Raw genomic sequence first — 16,649 nt, 5'->3', positions numbered from 1 at the left:
ATGTAACCGCGAAATCTAAGGTAATGAAATACGGTAAATCAAAGAATATGGGTAAATATGTGGTAAATATGAAGAATGCTGCTGTGGATGCTCGATTGTCGTTTGTTTCACAAGTGTTGCTGGCAAGCTGGGTGCGCGAATAGCTGACCTCGCGGGCTATCGTACTTTGCGAGTGTCGAGACTGTTGGTTACGGAAGTCCATCTCGCTCATATTCGAGTTTCGTATCTGTCCCTGAAAGCGCTGTCTCGATGGTAAGCGGTGGATTCAAAACGGCATCTGCGGTCATTTGACGTGCGTGAGGAACTTAAAGTTGTAAGTGAAGCTGAAATATATGGAAATCGTGATGATATATATGTTGATTTCCATAGGGAACCTGAAATGAGTAAATGAGTAAATTTATATTGGTATTAAAAATTATAAATAAATTATAAAAAAATAAATAAATTATATTGGTATTATAAATTTACTTATTCGGGACAAATATTTCAGGTTCCCTACGGGGATCAACATCTGTATCATCTGATGACCAGGCAGGCATCAATTTTTGGCAATGAGACAAAGTCTCTCATAGTGCATTGGCACTGCCGGTGGCTCCAAGTAGCCTACGCAGTGGCCTCCACAGTATGCACTAGCCATGTGTCCTAGTGGGTGTGCTATTTACCAAATGATGAGCCCAACTTAGCACACTGAAGCGAAATGCTGGCAACCAGGAATGAGTTAGCTGGAAAATTTATATGTTCAATAACAGACCCTTTGTATTGGTATTATAAATTTACTCATTCAGGACAGGTTCCCTATGGGAATCAACATCTATGTCATCTGATGGCCAGGCAGGCATTAATTTTTGGTAATGAGACAAAGTCTCTCATAGTGCATTGGCACTGCCGGTGGCTTCAAGTAGCCTACGCAGTGGCCTTCACGGTATGCACTAGCCATGTGTCTTGGTGGGTGTGCTATTTAGAAACCGATGACCCCAGCTTAGCACACTGGGGCGAAACGCTGGCAACCACAAATGAGTTAGCTGGAAAATTTATAATGTCTAATAACGGACCATTTACATTGGTATTATACGATTGTTATCACGGAAGTGTATGCAGCTGTAAAATATGCCGAAGTCCATAAGTGCGACATAATTTGCATCCTCGACCCCTCCAAAGGTGGGAAAATTGGAGGTAGAAGAATAAGAACAAGAACAAAATAATGAAGTGCTACTAACCTTCATATCGGTATCCGGTTGAAGGAGAGAACTCACTTTTCATAGTATGGGAACGCACCACACGGATAGGTTTTTCAAATACCATAGAATAGTACAAAGCAAGATTTCCACCCGTCATAGTTTGATCACACTGTTCAAAGGAAAAAAAGCAGACAATTAATATTATCACATCCTGGAAAATCCTCTCAACTTTACATTCATTACCTCCCAAAAGATCAGTAGTATGAAGGGAGTTCAATATATAATGCAACACATTTTTTTCTAAAAGCAGGCTGGTTTTATTGAGGATTCAAATACACCATCTTATTCTCCAGCTCTTTTGCTACAATACCCTATTTTCCAGCATAATCTCCGTTCAATGCTGCAGCCTTATGCCACCGTAATGTGGGGGCCTGTATGCCTGCAAGGTACCACTTGACTGGTCGATGTCGGAGCCAATGTCGTGCCACTTCCCAATTATCTAATGTAGTGCTTCCCTCGGAGTGCATCCTTCATTGGGCCAAATAGATGGAAGTCAGAAGATGTGAGATAAGGGCTGTAGGGCGGATGAGGAAGAACAGTCCACTGAAGTTTAGTGAACTCCTGTCGGGTGCGCAGACCTATGTGAGATCTTGCGGTGTCGTGGAGAAAGAGAAGTTCATTTGCAATTTTGTGGCTACGAACACGGTGAATGTATAATATAACTATTTATAATAGTTTATTTAAATCCGCCTTGATCAATACACTCATTAAATGAAAGAAACATTATTAATTAAACCATACATGTTTCGGGAAATCTCAACCATTCCCTTCATCAGTGGTTAGATCAAAGAATAACACAATATGACACAATCTTTTGTTTTACAATTTGAAGGAGTATTGTGTCCCAATACATCATATCAAAGAGTAAAGAGAACTTATGAAATATTATAAAAATGATCAATACATACAATTTTGAACTTTTTCTTCGTGGGAGAGTTGGTGTGGTGCCACTCCATGGATTGCCGTTTTGTTTCCAGTTCAAGGTGATGAATCCATGTTTCACTGCCTGTGACAGACAAGAAATTGCCACCTTCAGACTCATAACGAGCAAGCAATTCCGCACAGTTGTTTCTTCTGTTAGCTGTTGAGGAACCCAGCAAGAACAAAGCTTTGAATACTCCAACTAGTGGATAAGCGTGTTAGCACTACCAACAAAGGCGTCAAGTTCAGCAATGAGGTGTTTGACTGTGATTCATCGATTACCTCCAATAAGAGTGTCTGCTCGTTCTAACCTTGCAGGCTCACAGCTTTGACGCCCTGGTTCTCCGCCAAAAGAAACTCAATTACTGCTCTCTGTTTGGTACACCCCTCCGTTAATGATGCCATTCTGAAGGCTAGTTATAACGCTGCCACCTATCGGAAATTAATGAAACTCTGAGATGAAATGGGAATATTCAAAGATGTCCCCAAAAAAATTATAATTCTTAAAACTGAATTTGGTCGAGAAAAAGAATGTGTTGCATTATATATTGAATGCCCCTCGCATGTAAAGTCAAATACCCTACAGCGACATTTATGATCATTTTAGGTACAGCAGAACTCCAATTACAAGGATCAATCGGAAACAAGCCCAATTCGGATAACCAAATATCTGGATAATTGGATTTTAAAAAAAATGGTTATATCTTAGACAAAAATGAAATTTGCTTATAATGTATTAATTTAATGATACAAGAACAATATTGTTACATTTTGCACCCTACTTACATAATGTATTAAATTATTGTCTCACTGCTTGAACATACTGGTCAAAATCAATTGTTCTGAGCAGCCAAGTCTCGTATCTGCTTGGCAGTGCGCAGTTGTCGATTATCACACTCAGGCTACTGTTCCATCCACTGTAGCACTGTCAAGGCAAGCAAACATCTCAGTAGCTGATAGTTGTGCGTCTGGTTCAGAAGCAATGACGTCATTCTCCAGGTCATCAGTTTTTTCTCTCACACTTTGAATTAGTTCAATCTCACTAAGAATTTGGAATCCAGGGTCTGAAGAATCAAACACCAGCCACTCACCTCCATCCTCTGAACTGCACTTAGAACATTCAGGAATTTTCATGATGATGTTTTGTATGTCCCCAACTCACATTTGGTCCTTTTCCTCTGGCTTTTCATGCTCCTTTTTTAATATTTCTTCTACCTGTTTCTGTTTCTTCGCATCTTCCCCCTCCTCAGTTGAAACCTCAATCAGTTTGTTCCAAAATTTCGAGAGAGAGAGAGAGAGAGAGAGAGAGAGAGAGAGAAAGAGAGAGAGAGATATGTATCTTTGATCAAGTTTCCTTAACAGTTGTCTTCTGTAATGGCACTTCACAGTTTCGATAGCCAACTGGTCCGTTGGGTGCATCAAACTCGTTACATCTGGCAGCAAAAGAAGTGTTTGGAAATGTCCATTTTCTCTTTCAAGAAGGTCTTGTGTGGGGTGGGTGGGTGCATTATAAATGATTAACTAACGCCACCTTACTGCCTTATTTTTCCAAAGACCTTTTTATGTTTTTATTTTTTTTATTTTATTTTTTTTATTTTTTTATTTTTACTTCTGCTATGAAAGTTTCATTGTACATTTTGATAAACAGCATTCAAGGACTTTGATTCATTTGTATAAAAGAGTTTTTTTTATTTTTGGAAGTTCTGGGATTTTTTTATTTGCCTATCAACAGAAATCAAGTGCTTCTGCTTATAAAGTTAGTAAAGACCGTGTAACCCTGTTAAATTGTGCCAACTCTATGGGAAACCACCTCTGTTGATGTTTTCACACTATATATCTCGGCTAACTGTTTTGTCTAATTGTTCAATGACTTTTATTTTGTCTGCCAATGATACAACAAGTTTCCTTTCAGAAGCCATACTGCACATTGAAACAAAGCATGCAAGCATGCATGAAACAGAACACAAAAGACAGAACTTAGCAACAAACTGGTTCGATAAAACTGGACGCCATGGCCACACTGCCAGTGACAGACAATGCGAGACTGGTGATCATTATCTGAGTATGCGCTATCGCTACTCTTGTCTCGCACTAGGAGGATCAAATACAGCGTGCGAATACTGAATATTCATTATCCGTGGGAAGATTGTGTCTCAATGCTCTCAATGAAACATCCACTACTTCTGCATGCTTCACCACAGAGCCATGAAAAGGGAATTTGCTCAAAATGTAGTTGCAAGCTGTAGTAAAGAAATTTCTTACCAATTTGAAGAACTGTCTCAAGTCATCTCCAGATAAACTCCCAGCCTCACTTCCTTGCTTAATGTGTGTCTTACTGTAACTCCAGTTACAAGATCACTGTCATCATTCGACAACTCCTGCTATTGAACTTTATATCGGTAATACAATTCAAACTTATTTCTAAGTGCTTTTCAATCTTTTCAGCTTTCACAAACCTCACCATTAAATCCATCAACAATCCATTCATGTATCTGGACACTTTATGTATGAAAAGAGCTTCTACTTGCAACATGATGCACTTCGTAAATACAGGGAGTGTGTTTTTTCAGAAATAACAAGTGAACTTTGGTGGCACCATTTTCCATTACTGCCTTCACTGCAAGAAATTTGCTATTATTGATTTGAATTCGTCACCAACATGAAACAACAATTTCAATGGCCCCTACTGTTCTAATACCCTGTTTATTGAATCAGTGAAAAATAACCATTGTGCTGACATGTTTCAAGATTTTGCAGCTTTTGAGCTCAGGTCCACTCATTTCCTGATACATCTCACTTGTTTTTCTTTCTTTCTTTCTTTCTTTTGGAGCTTCTTTAAAAAAAAAGTAATATATGTCTCTAACAATGTCCCCACATTTGCACTGGCTTCCAATGTTTTTTTTTTTTTTTTTTTGCTAGGGGCTTTACGTCGCACCGACACAGATAGGTCTTATGGCGACGCCAATGTGTTTTAGTAGCCTAATGGGCAGCTAAGTGAAGTACTGTAAGTGACAGATACAGCCTCGTATAACCAATGATAAACAATTTTCCCATTTAAGCTGCAACTATACAAGTACCAACCCCAAATTTGTTAAGATTATTAAATTTTATAAATTAATTTGTAATGTAAATGAATGAAAATAATGTTAATCTTCTTCTGTGAATCTGTCTTGAGACAGGCATCTTTTTTTGCTAGTGGCTTTATGTCGCACCGACACAGATAGGTCTTATGGCGACAATGGGATGAAAGGTCTAGGAGTTGGAAGGATGCAGCCATGGCCTTAATTAAGGTACAGCCCCAGCATTTGCCTGGTGTGCAAATGGGAAACCATGGAAAACCATCTTCAGGGCTGCTGACAGTGGGATTTGAACCCACTATCTCCCGGATGCACGCTCACAGCTGCGCGCCCCTAACCGTACGGCCAACTCGCCCGGTGAGACAGGTGTCAACTGGGCAGCCTCCACGATTCTCTGTCCTGAGCATCTTGCTTCAGTTGTTCATAGCTTCCCCCTTGTTTGACATCTGTTAACATTCCAAACCTTCTTCCTGTTCCTTTTCTTCCATCTATTTTTCCCTCCATCACCCTTTGTTGAAGATATTTTCCTCTTCCTTATCGTTTTCATCAGGTGCCTCTTCTCACCTACTTTTCTTAACACTTTATCTGTCCACTTCACTTTTTCTATTCTTCTCTCAACCATATTGTAACCGTCCAGGCTTCTCCAGCCCTACTAATTTAATATAACATCATTTTACGCGATATCATTTGATATCAAGTTTATCCGCCATCGGCAATTATTTGTAATAACATATTTATTCAATGTCAATCATTTGTAATCAAGGCTTTTTGGAATCATATTGTATATATGATAACATCGTTTTATTATTTAAATTATTATATTATGTAGGATAAGAATTCATTATGTTGTAAATACGGTCAATATGTTGAGACATAGTTGTTTTCATTTCATCTCATGTTTGTGTATACGGAGCGTTATTCTTGAAGCTTGGGATTTTGCGTGCGTCATGGGTTTATCGTATGACCAAGGCTAGTAAACAGCGACCCGTACGCGAGGCTTGCAAGCTGGTCAGCTATATCATCGCCACGCCTTCTGGACTTGTCGAGGAAGAAGAGAAAGGGAGTTGATGCTTCGATCTATCGAATCAGATACTTCGTTGTATATGAGTTTTGAGATTGAACTGTTACCAAGAGTGGGGGTGAGCCCGGATATATACTGATTCTCAACACGAGAATGAAACCTTACAACCTTACAACCTAACTATGTGAACTCCATCACTACTACTTCTACTGTGAACATCTACTTTGTACGACGTGATTTGATATTTGAAACAGTGTGTGGTCGCTCCGCGACATAGTTACTTTTGTACAATGTGTTGTCGCTTCGGTTATGTTATCGGATCTACGAGAAACGAAACAAGCTGATGGTTTGTGTGATATTCAGTAAATATTGTGGACGAAGAACTATGTTTAGTTCAAGTCTACGGAATTTTGGTACAAGTCTGTACCGTATAAATAGTATAGCTCAGTTGGATTGAGATTTCTACTAATATGGAAAAATTCATATCTCTGAATTTTCTCCTCATACGATCAACGCTGATCAGTTTTTACAAGTGTAGGGCCAATGTCTAATTTAAAGACTAGGCAAGCAGGGAGTGCTAGTCCAGATAGCCCGTACCATATCAGAGAAGGAAGGATGTCCATGGAGCAAAGTCTACATCGAGAAGAAAACGAGTAACCACGGAAACCAGATGACTTCAACGGAAGCTGTAATTGGTGAGCTTCAATTAGATAAAGCAAACAATAAGTAAATTCAGTAAATTAAATTCTAAATTCCTCCACGCCTTAAGGAAACTTTTCCGATTCATCTCATTTTTTTGTATAATAAATTCATTTGTATTGTATATTGCATTAATTTTCTTTCTTAAGCAATACTTAATGGTTAATTATTTAAAATCCTACCCCTGTGATTTCAGTATAAGTCTCTATGCTAGTAAATATAGCATGGAATGTTTATTGTTTCTATTTGCGTGGCAATTTGCGGGCAAGCCACAAATAGTTTATTTGATATTCATGTGTCCCAAGATAATAACTTTCATCTCCCCAAGTGTCTTGACGAGAGGGAACAGTTACAATATTTCAAAACTTTCCAAATACTTTCTTTCTTTCTTAATGTCCGTGTTTCAGCTCCAGATGACACTACACTCCACACAAAACACTTTGCGAACCTCTTTCTTAAATCAATACTGCCTTAGATGTCAAAAGCCCTCTCACCTTTCTGAAAGCTTCTTTTCCCATAGATATTCTGCTTCTTATTTCTTCTGTACAGCTTCTATTCCATGTCAACAAACTTCCCAAATATCTGAATGACTTTACTCGTTCCAATTTCTTTCCCTCTAGTGTTATATTAACAGCAATCTCCTCCTTTCCTATTCTCATCACCTTAGACTTCCCAATGTTTATCTTCATTCCAAACTCTTTGCCCGCTCTCTCAGTATTTTCCAACACAACTTGCAGATCTTTCTCTGATTCCGCTAATAGCCACATCACCTGCATATTTTATGGTCTTTATTGGTTCTCCTCCCACTACAATGCCTCTTGCCTTCTCCAGGGCCTTCTGTAACTGTTTATCGGCATATATACTGCACAGAGCCGGTGACATGCAACATCCCTGTCTCACTCCTCTTCCAATACCTACTTCTTCTGTTTCATATTCATCTACTCTAACCATCACTTTCTGATTCTTATACAACTCTTTTATCAGTCTTCTGTTTTTCCAGTCTACGGCAATATCTTTCAGAATCCTCATCAGAATGCACCCGTTCACTCTGTCAAATGCCTTTTCCCAATCAATGAAATATACATTTCCCTATTCACTTCTAACATCCTTTCTCCAATCATCCTTAGGCATACAATTGCATCTCTGGTTCCTCTTCCCTTTGTAAAACCGAACTAGTCATCTCCCATATTCTCCTCTATTTTCTTTTCTATTCTTCTCAGCACTATCTTGGTCACTGCCTTAGTAACATGACATAAAAACTAACTGCCCTATAGTCTTTGCATTGTTTAGCATTACATTTCTTCAGTAAGGGAACTATAATGGTCCTAAGAAGATCTTCTGACCAAATGCCTGTATCATATATTGTGTTCATCAGATTGGTCAGCCTAACTATTCCTCAAATCCCTAAAACCTTTAATGCTTCAGATGGTATTTGGTCACAGCCCATTGCTTTCCTTTCCTTTAGGTCCTGGATTGCCTTCTCCACTTCCCATTTTTCTATCCTTGGTCCTCTGGATTCTTCGTAACAATCCTGCTCATTATCCAGTATCATTGTTGCATGATCAGCTTGATGATCATATAGCTCTTTTATATATTTTGTCATAGTTAAGAAATAAACGATAAGGTATATTATGTTCTTTTGTATAATTAATTAACTTTAGTGGAAGTCATGTGTGTGGATGACAATAATGATGATAATAATGATAATAATAATGTTATCCTTTTTATGTCCCACTAACTGCTGTTGACGGTTTCTGGAGATGCCGAGGGGCTGGAATTGTCCCGCAGGAGTTCTTTTATGTACAAATAGATCTACTGACACAAGGCTGACATATTGGGGTCAGAAGGCCGCTTCACTCCCGGCCCTGGCCTGCCAACACGGTGAGACCTATCAATGTCCTGTACGGCAATGTCAAGGCCAAGTTTATCTTTAAACAACCTGACTGAAAGTTTGTCCGTATTCTCATTTGGTGATTCAGGAATTCTGAACACACTCATTCTTCCTCTACGTTGATATTGCTCCATTGCTCCAGAGCATCAGTACTACTTTTGAGTTCATCCTGCACTGCTTTCAGTTCAATTTTCCTTTTTAATATCAATTTTAAGTTCATTGATAATCTCAGAGTTGAAGTCCAGGGTGGGAGTTGTTTAGCCACAGCCTCTGTCACACTTTCAAATGTCTTAGCTATAGCCGAGAGAATGTCTTTCGACTGCAGAGCTTCCCTTACCTGCCGAACGAAGCTGTCCGCTAGGGTCGCCTCACTCCCGCTTAAAGGTTATTTATGCCGAAGCCTGCGTTGTGGGCATATTATATGCCCTTTCACCGTCTGCTCCCGATGACCTGTCTCTCCACAGTAGCTGTAGGTGGGTCGAGACCTCTTCTTTGAGGAGAATTTTCTCGGAGTTGGTGGTTTTCTCTTCTGAGCCTTACTTGTTTTTTTAGGTGTTACACTTTTCGAAGATGATGATGATGGAGTAATTATTGGCAGAGGAGGAGAAACAGAAGCCGGCTTCATAAGATTTTCACTTCAGGTGGTTGGTGGCAGCTTTGTTAGAGCAGGGCAAGATGTTACAGCAGGACATAGTATATCTTTCTCATCTTCTGATCTTCTGATACGAAGGGTCTAATTTTTTCATGGATATACATCTGTCTATCGATGCTAATTCCTTGAGGTTTGATGACTTGCGGAAGATCACTGAAGTCAGGCGCTGGATGCTCTGGAAGGATGGTGTAGGGAAATTCGTCAGAAACTATGGATTTCTTTGTCAACACTACACCAGGGTCCTCTTTCACATACACAAAGTGATGTATCTGGGTTATCTGTGGAATGCTTTTCATTCCAGCACGGAACTTGTTTTGCCAGTCATGAGTAGGAATTGTTACATTTCTGGATTCTGTGTCAACAGCAACAGGAATAATAGAGCTAGAAACCTGACAACTTTTACGGGCGACATTAATTACATCTTCAATAACTTTACTTTCATTTTTCAGGAATGCTCTCTTGAAGCAACCAAAATACACATCGGGTTGAAATTTCTTGTGTCCAACTGACAAAAATGAAATTTTTCAACTGCTGTTCTTTCCTGTCATAACTCTCCATATGAGGTATCTCATTAAGATGCTTTTATTTTGCCCAACACAGTTATCAGCATGGAATTCTAAATGCTCCTTGTTACGGAGTTATCCGTGGTAGTTAGAGGTGAAAGAAGGTGCTGGGATGAATAGGTCTCAACTTACGAAATTAAAATTAATTTAAAATTTAACAAAGGTTATATTTTCTTTTCAAGATCAAGAAATAACAAGTATAACAGGAACTCAGTTGTATATCAACAAGTTAAGAATGTACAATTACAGTTTATTAATGTATTTTGGGCTTCGAGCCCCAGATTCACAATCCCTGAGCAATGAGCCCAACTTTACTTATACACAAGGTTCAACAAAGGGGCAGAAAACCCCAATCATGCCAAGGAGCAGTTGCTCCCAATTACCCAGTTAAGCCTGCTCGAGGCACACAGAAACCAAATTTAAGAAAGAGCAACCCGCTCTCAAAGTTCAAGCCTATTCAAAGGCCACACCAAACTCCACCTTCAAGCTGCCCTCAAGGCACACAAGAACAGGGGTAAAAAAATACCCAACCTACTGAGGCCTATTCAGTAAAGAAACAGGATAATTACATGGCCCCCAAAATACCAACATGAGTGGAGGCGTAACTTGCACTCCTAATACACCTTTTTAAAACCTATTTGGCTCTAGGCCACTTATGCAATGGCTAATCCCATACTACGGAGGTGACACGATAGGAAAACTTTATTACATTATGAAACGAAGAAAAACGGTTATGAAAACGTAGTCACCTCAAAAACAATATGAGAGGGAGCTCGAGAGGGTTAGGCACTCTCTATCCCGATTTGTAGTTAAAGAGACGGAATTTTATACCAAGTGTCTTTTACATTTTAAAGGAAGGTTACATGATAAAAGTTTCGAACCTGCCCCGAGGGTTAAACTGCTGAGCTAGCAAGCAAAGAAGTTATTAAAAGGCCATTACCTGATGGATGAACTGCTGCCTGAAGAAAGAGGCGCTTCCCGCCCCCTGCTACATAATCACACTAAGAAAGATGTTACTGAAGTGGCCAGGAGACAAGAAAATCAGCAGTTTATATATCCTTGCAGAAAATTCGAGACGTTTCATGAATGAGAACCCACACCCCCCTCAACTTTATTGGCTACGATCAAGCAACATATCCATATCGGAGAAGACATACGTTATTGGTCAAAAATTCATTAGAGAAATTCGGGATTGGCTAAATTCAAAACAAGCGGAAAGAGAAGGGTTATACTGCCAACCCAAAAAATGAATGAAAGAAATTTAACAAAGAACAAACTTATGAACACAAAATTTCTCAAAAAAAAACAAAAAAACAAAAAACAAACAGTTCCTTCACTTCGCACTAGGGTGCACAATTGCAGTTCTTTAGTAGTGCCATCTAGAAGAGAATGTTCACACTTCTCACTACCGAGAAAACAAATATAAATCGAAAAAGACACAGTTCAGAACTCTTCAAAATTTACAATAGCGACATCTTCTGAGAAACTTTAGAATTAACATGGTTGTTGAAGTTCAGGTTTCCTCCAGTAGAGGAGTTTCAACTGGCGCAATGTTTGAATTAGCGGCGTGGAGGTGTACCGCCCGGTACACTCCTCACCTACTGAAAATTTTTCTAAGAAGTGATGTACAAGAGATTAGACAGTATTTACTCCTTTAACCGCAATACAAGCTTCTGGAATAATGTACAAAACAAATTTGTGAAGTGGTTCACAAGATACACCAAAGAGACCCACTTTGTAGCCTGTAAGAAAAAAAATGGGTCCAACTCGTGGATCGTATGGTAAGTGCACCTGTTGGGCAAAATCAAAAACTATAATGCATTGTGCCTTTGTATGTGTTACAGCTATGTGGCCCAAGAGACAATGGAGCTTCCAGTTGTTTAATCCCTTGTCTACAATTGTCTATGGTGTTTTTATAAGCAGTCCGCTCTATCTGGACGTGATTCAGATGTTGTATAGCCTTCTCCATCAGATTCCTTTTTTCCCTTCTCATCCATAATTGACAGTTTCCCTACTACAGTTTAATTGCTTTTACAAATACAAAGATCAGTCTTGGGTTTCTGAACTACTATGTTACGGCAAAATGTACGCTAGATGGGATACCAGGACGAGAGTGATACGAGAATACTCTCTAATGATTTACAACTGTCAGAGTATAATGTATGAAAGTACTTCTTAGACATGCTAGTTGGGAGAAGCACGAGATCACTTCTTCGTTTTGTAGGGATCCGGCCTGGCATGACAAGTGCATTTTGTTTACTGATATTATTCATAAAGTCGACTGCATGTTTATGATCTTCAAAAGGAAAAGATTTTATCTGAGAAGTCTTTAATACGTTTCGGTGAATTTTTAGGCTGCACCCTTTCTTTCTTGATTTGTTCCTTTAAATTTTTTAGCCTCTTAGAGCCACAAGCCAATACAAATTGAAATAATAACTAAGACTCCTCCTGCCTTCTGAAGTGATAAATTGTGTAAGTTTCTTTCTGTTATAATTTTTTCTCTTAGTAGCTGTCGTCATTGGCTGGTTTCGTACTAATGCATTCATCGCACACTTCTCCACAATATGAAAAACACTGAAAGACTGCATCGGTATCAGAAATGTTTGGAGCAGACAGGATGTTCAGGAAACCTATTACCTTTATTAAAAGTGCCCAGCTAGGGTTTATTTATCATAAGATAAGATATCGAGTCATCTTATCTTATGCTAGCGCAGCTAGGAGCGCGAGCAAGTAAGTGTCTGGAGCCTTGCTTACGATGCGAAAAGTGGTCCCTTAGTATTAAATAAACCTCATGTTTTAGCAGTGATTATTGTCAGAGGGCTTTTAAATTCACGTAGTGAGTAGACTGCGGTCTAAGCAATACATAGGTATCAAAAACGAAAATTCAACATTTTCCTCCCTTGAGTGTTTTTTTTTACAATTATTTCATGAACTGTTGACCAAGAAGTGGTCCCTTTTCTTACGCACACACACAAATTATAATTGTATTGAAAAGGTGGATCTGAAATACCTGCTAGTAATCCAAAATCGTCAGTGAAACCCAGGCAATTTGTTTTGATTTTTCAGCCAATGTTTATTTTCGGGGGACATTTCCTAAACCATTCCCTCATCACTATTTCTAGAGCACAATTAAATAATAGTGGTGAGAGCCCATCTCCCTGCCGTAGTCGTTTTAATTTTAAATGACTGATATTTCACTCCTAAACTTCACTTTTGATTTGGTGTTAGTGAGAGTCAGTTTTATCATGTTTATTAATTTGGGGTGTAGTCCAAGATGTCTTAAAATTTTAAGCAGGGATTCTCTATGGATGCAATTGTAAGCTTTCTCGAAATCTACAAATGTTATCACCATATCTCTATTTCTTCTCCTGTTGTCCATTATCAACTTAAGACCCATGATCTGATCAGGACAGAGGGTCTGAAACCTCCTTGATATTCTCCTAGTTCTTTCTCTAGTTGTAAACTTATCCTATTAAGAATGATTATTGAAATAATTTTGTAATGTCTAAGAGCGAGATTCCTCTGTAGTTATTAGGGTCACTTTTGTCTCCTTTTCTGTGCAGTGAGTAAATGAGGGCTGTTGTCCAGTGTTCTGGTAGTTATTGTTTAATCCACATAGAGACAAGTTGTTGATGGAGGGCAACTTTGGCTGATCTTCCTGCATATTTTCAGATTTCCACAAAGGTCTGATCTTCTCCAGGCGCTTTCTAGTTTTTTAATTTATTTAGTGCTTGGTAGAATTCCTTTATCGTGGAGGATTGATGTTCTCTTGTGGTGATTTTATTGGGGTGTTGGTGTCCAAACGGAGGAGTTCTGTAGGTTCCTCACAATTTACAAGCTTGTTGAAATATTTAGCCAGAATTTCTGCATTGTCTTTATTGTTATACACCAGCTTACCATTTTCATCCTTCATCAGTAGGGTTGGGGGTTCGTATTTTTGGAGCTGTTTTCTGAAGGTTTTGTAGTAGTCCCTTGACTGAGTTTTATTGAATTTTTCTTCAATTAATTGCAGTGTGACCTTATGATTTCATCTTTTTATTCTTCAAAAGACTTCGGTAATTTCATTTCTCTGTTTTACTAGATTTTGATAGGATATTTCTGATTTTTGGGACTGATGTAACAGCCATGCCTGTTTCTCCACTGTTTTATCACATTTGCTGTTCCGCCATAGGTGTTTTTTCGTGGTTTAATTGGAGCCAGATCTTCTGCAATTTGTTTAAGGTTGTGTACTAAGCCTTCAAGTTTTACTGTGATTTTTATTCCTTTACTTGTTTTTAGTTTAGTATCTAATGCCTGCAAAATTTTAACATGTATTATTTATAGAAGAATGGAAAGACAAGTTGAAAATGAGTTGGGAGAAGATCAATTTGGTTTCAGAAGAAATGTGGGAACATGTGAAGCAATCCTGACTTTACATCTGATCTTAGAGGACCGATTTAAGAAAGACAAGCCCACATATATGGCGTTCATACATCTAGAAAAGGCATTTGATAATGTTGATTGGACCAAGCTGATTGAGATTCTGAAGGTGATCGGGATCAGGTACCGAGAAAGGAGAATTATCTACAATCTATACAAAAATTTGTCTGCAGTGATAAGAATCTAGGGCTAAAAAGAGGCAGCAAACCAGAAAGGAGTGAGGCAAGGCTGCAGTTTGCCCCCTCTCCTTTTCAATATTTACATAGAACAGGCGATAAAGGAAATCAAGGAGGAATTTGTTATGTTATCTGACTCTGCAACAGATCTGGAGAAATTGCTGAATGGTATGGACAGTGTCTTGGGAAAGGAATACAAGATTTAAACAAGTAAGTCCAAAACAAAAATAATGGAGTACAGTCGAACAAAGTCAGGTGAAATACAGTATTAACATTAGGAAATGATGTCTTAAAAGAAGTCAATGACTTGTTACTTGGGTAGTAAAATAACTAATGATGGTAAAGTAAGGAGGACTTAAAATGCAGACTAGCACAAGCAAGGAAGGCCTCTGTTAAGAAAAGAAATTTGTTCACCTTGAACATTGATATAGGAATTAGAAAGATGTTTTTGAAGACTTTCGTCTAGAGCGTGGCATTGTATGGAAGTGAAACATGGACGATAACTAGCTCAGAAAGAAAGAGAATAGAAGTTTTTGAAATATGGTGTTACAGAAGAATGCTGAAGGTGAAATGGGTAGATAGAATCACGAATGAAGAGATACTGAATGGAATTGGTGAGAGGAGGCTGATTTGGCTAAATTTCACCAGAAGAAGAGACCTTAAGACATCTTAAGACACCCAGGTCTTGTACAGTTGGTTTTTGAGGGAAGTGTAAGTGGTAAGAACGGTAGGGGTAGACCAATATGACAAGCAGATTAGAGCAGATATAAGATGTACTATAGGTCTTTTCTGCTCTGATGGTGGGCGGTCTACATGCTGTCAGGAGAAGCGGGGAGCCTGGGGCCGACCAATCCAGCACAACGCGAGAGGCCGTTAGGCGGCAGAGACAGAGGTCACTACTACAGCGTTGCCAGGAGTGCCTGTGCGCGCGTTAAAGTTGTGATGAAATCCACATAGCTATGAAATACAGAACTTCATATGTTATAGTTTGAGTATGGCATGTGGATGGGTTTTATTATGTTTATTTATTTTTATTTATTTATTTTCATTATTTTATTATATCTTCGATGTAGTACAATATGATACCAGTTGCATTTTTTACACTTGAACCCCATAGACTTCATTATCCTCCACAACGAAGTAACTCCCTATTTAAATTTTATATGTCTTTCTAAATCACCACGTAATTTGTTCAGTGTCAGGTATTCACTCTTTATGTAATAACTGAGGAGAGTTCTTCTAAATACTTCTTTATTGAATCTGTCGATTGCCTTTGTTATACAATTCCTTTTGATTCGTTAGTGCAGTAATTGGAATGAGATGGAACCAGATGACTGGGTAGGCCTACTGTCTTTACCTTCCTTTACTATACGCTGAATGGTCCGCGTACTAACTTGACAAGCTTCCAACACACTCTGCTGCACTTTATACACACTCACTAAAGGGCCATTATTTTCTGCTTCCTTTTGAAAATATTCATGAACATTGCTGATTATTTTTCTACCCAGGCTCCTTATCTCCTTCCTCTTTGCCATTGTAAGACATACAGTATATAGTGCAGTTATTACATACAACAACATAGGGCAAAGTAAATATAAACAATAGAATAGAAACAAACTAATGTCACATCACATGCCACGAACACGCTAATCGAAGAATGTATAGTCCATCTTCGTAGTAAGCGTCTTTCTGGACGACCGGAGGTGTGGCCTAGCCTCGAGTGCGAGGAACTATGGGAGCGCTCGCGCTGGTGGTGGGGGAAGAACTTGAACCTTTCCTACAGCTGACACAGTCGAGTTCAGGCAGCGCTCTCTTTGAGGCAGCGGACGTAGCCCTGGGAACGGACTGAAATAGTGTGGAAAGCTTAGGCGCGAAACGTCCCCGGGTCGGGGTGGTCATTATGCAATGGCTCATCGGTGTACATACATCACTAACTCAAAGGTGTGGGAATTAATATGATAAACTAGTGAAAATAAAACAGTACCGTACATT

The 16,649-nt window shown here is 38.9% G+C and overlaps 1 protein-coding gene across 1 annotated transcript in view; it reads right to left on the bottom strand.

Annotated features, from left to right (window-relative positions):
• Positions 1–16,649, bottom strand: part of LOC136866725 (uncharacterized) — a 270,182-nt gene that overhangs the window by 141,526 nt on the left and 112,007 nt on the right. The window contains exon 6 of the mRNA XM_068226823.1: positions 1,218–1,347. Coding sequence (XP_068082924.1) covers positions 1,218–1,347 — 130 coding nt within the window. The remainder of the gene's footprint in view (positions 1–1,217; positions 1,348–16,649) is intronic.

This window comes from Anabrus simplex, chromosome 3 (assembly GCF_040414725.1).
Source record: "Anabrus simplex isolate iqAnaSimp1 chromosome 3, ASM4041472v1, whole genome shotgun sequence".
In the NCBI taxonomy this organism is placed as follows: domain Eukaryota; kingdom Metazoa; phylum Arthropoda; class Insecta; order Orthoptera; family Tettigoniidae; genus Anabrus; species Anabrus simplex.
Note: the sequence above shows the minus strand (reverse complement) of the source record. Positions and strands in the feature narration are given on the sequence as shown.